General features: G+C 43.0%; 1 protein-coding gene across 1 annotated transcript in view; it reads left to right on the forward strand.

Moving 5' to 3' along the window:
* Positions 1-3: 3 nt before the first annotated feature.
* Positions 4-1,274, forward strand: part of LOC102206467 (cytosolic non-specific dipeptidase-like) — a gene marked incomplete at its 5' end in the record, with an annotated part of 4,764 nt that continues 3,493 nt past the window's right edge. The window contains one exon of the mRNA XM_013908120.1: positions 4-166. Coding sequence (XP_013763574.1) covers positions 4-166 — 163 coding nt within the window. The remainder of the gene's footprint in view (positions 167-1,274) is intronic.

A 1,274-nucleotide genomic window follows, 5' to 3' on the forward strand; every position in this document is an offset into this window, starting at 1 on the left:
CAGCTTCCCTCGGGAGAGGAGATCCCCCTGCCTCCTATCATCCTGGGGCAGTTAGGATCAGACCCAGCAAAGAAGACGGTGTGTATTTACGGGCACCTTGATGTTCAGCCAGCAAACATCAGTGACGGCTGGGACACAGAGCCTTTTACTCTGGTGGAGAAAGACGGTAAGAGGAGAATACTTTTGGCCTGCGTCCTGCACAAAACAACCCTGGAGCTGTTTCTGTATGAGCTCTAACATTGTCACAACCTGGCGAGGACTCAGTGTTTTAGTGGTCTTAACTGAGATTACTGAGAACCAAACCAATTAGCAGGTAGGTAATGCAAGATGAGGACATGTGGACTGAGGTGTGTAATTCCCGTAAGGTAGCATAGCTAAGAGAAGGCATGCTGCCAGCAAGCTTAACTATGTAGACTGGGAACATTGGGTGAATGTATTTTTAACAGGTAAAGATAAGAAACACAAAACAAGTCACGGGTGCGTCTTGAGAGCTTGAAAAAAGAAGGCTGTATTTAGTTTGTAAAGATGTTTCACCAAGAGGCTCCTTCAGTTCTAAAACAAATGGTTGTGTCTCAGGTATTTAACCCCTAATAGTTTTTCTCAGGTGGTCCCGAGGGTTGTTGATCATGCGAGTCATCACATTAGCCAGGGTGTGAAGAAAAAAAAGATGTCTTCACCATCATATGAGGTTAAAGTTGAGACCTTGCCCCACCACTTTAGGTTGTTTAGAGGTTGCCACCGTGAAAGACCATCGTTGAACGGAGGTGGTGAATTACAACGCCAGCTGTCAGCCACCTATAATGCAGACTTGAGATGCTATTTAGGCACTTCAGTCTCCACTCACACCTTGCCTCAGGTAACCTCAGCAGGTCACATGACAGAATGTCACACTGCAACATGAATAAAATCAAATAACAATCAAATAAAATCAAACTCTAATTTTGGTGATTAGATTGGTTAAATTTATTTAAATGCTCTCAAAGCTTGCAGTAACAGGTAGCAGCATGTTTCCAAAGTCTTTTGATAGAACTGCATTCTTATCAACAGTCTTCTCAGGTTAAGTTGAACCAGTAAAGGTATTATTAGAATCTTTGGGAAGACACTCGGATTGTGAAAAGGCAAAAAGGCTCAAGTGAGGCGTTTTCCTTTGTGAGTCATGACTGGTCCTTTATTTCACAGACTGTGCATTTGTTTGTTCACATAACTAAGTCACTGCAGCATTCCTGAATTGGTGTCTATGCTTTGTTATGCTCCACACAGTAATGCAAAAGCTG

Source organism: Pundamilia nyererei, unplaced genomic scaffold, assembly GCF_000239375.1.
Source record: "Pundamilia nyererei isolate P.nyererei 1_Seehausen unplaced genomic scaffold, PunNye1.0 scaffold01282, whole genome shotgun sequence".
In the NCBI taxonomy this organism is placed as follows: Eukaryota; Metazoa; Chordata; class Actinopteri; order Cichliformes; family Cichlidae; genus Pundamilia; species Pundamilia nyererei.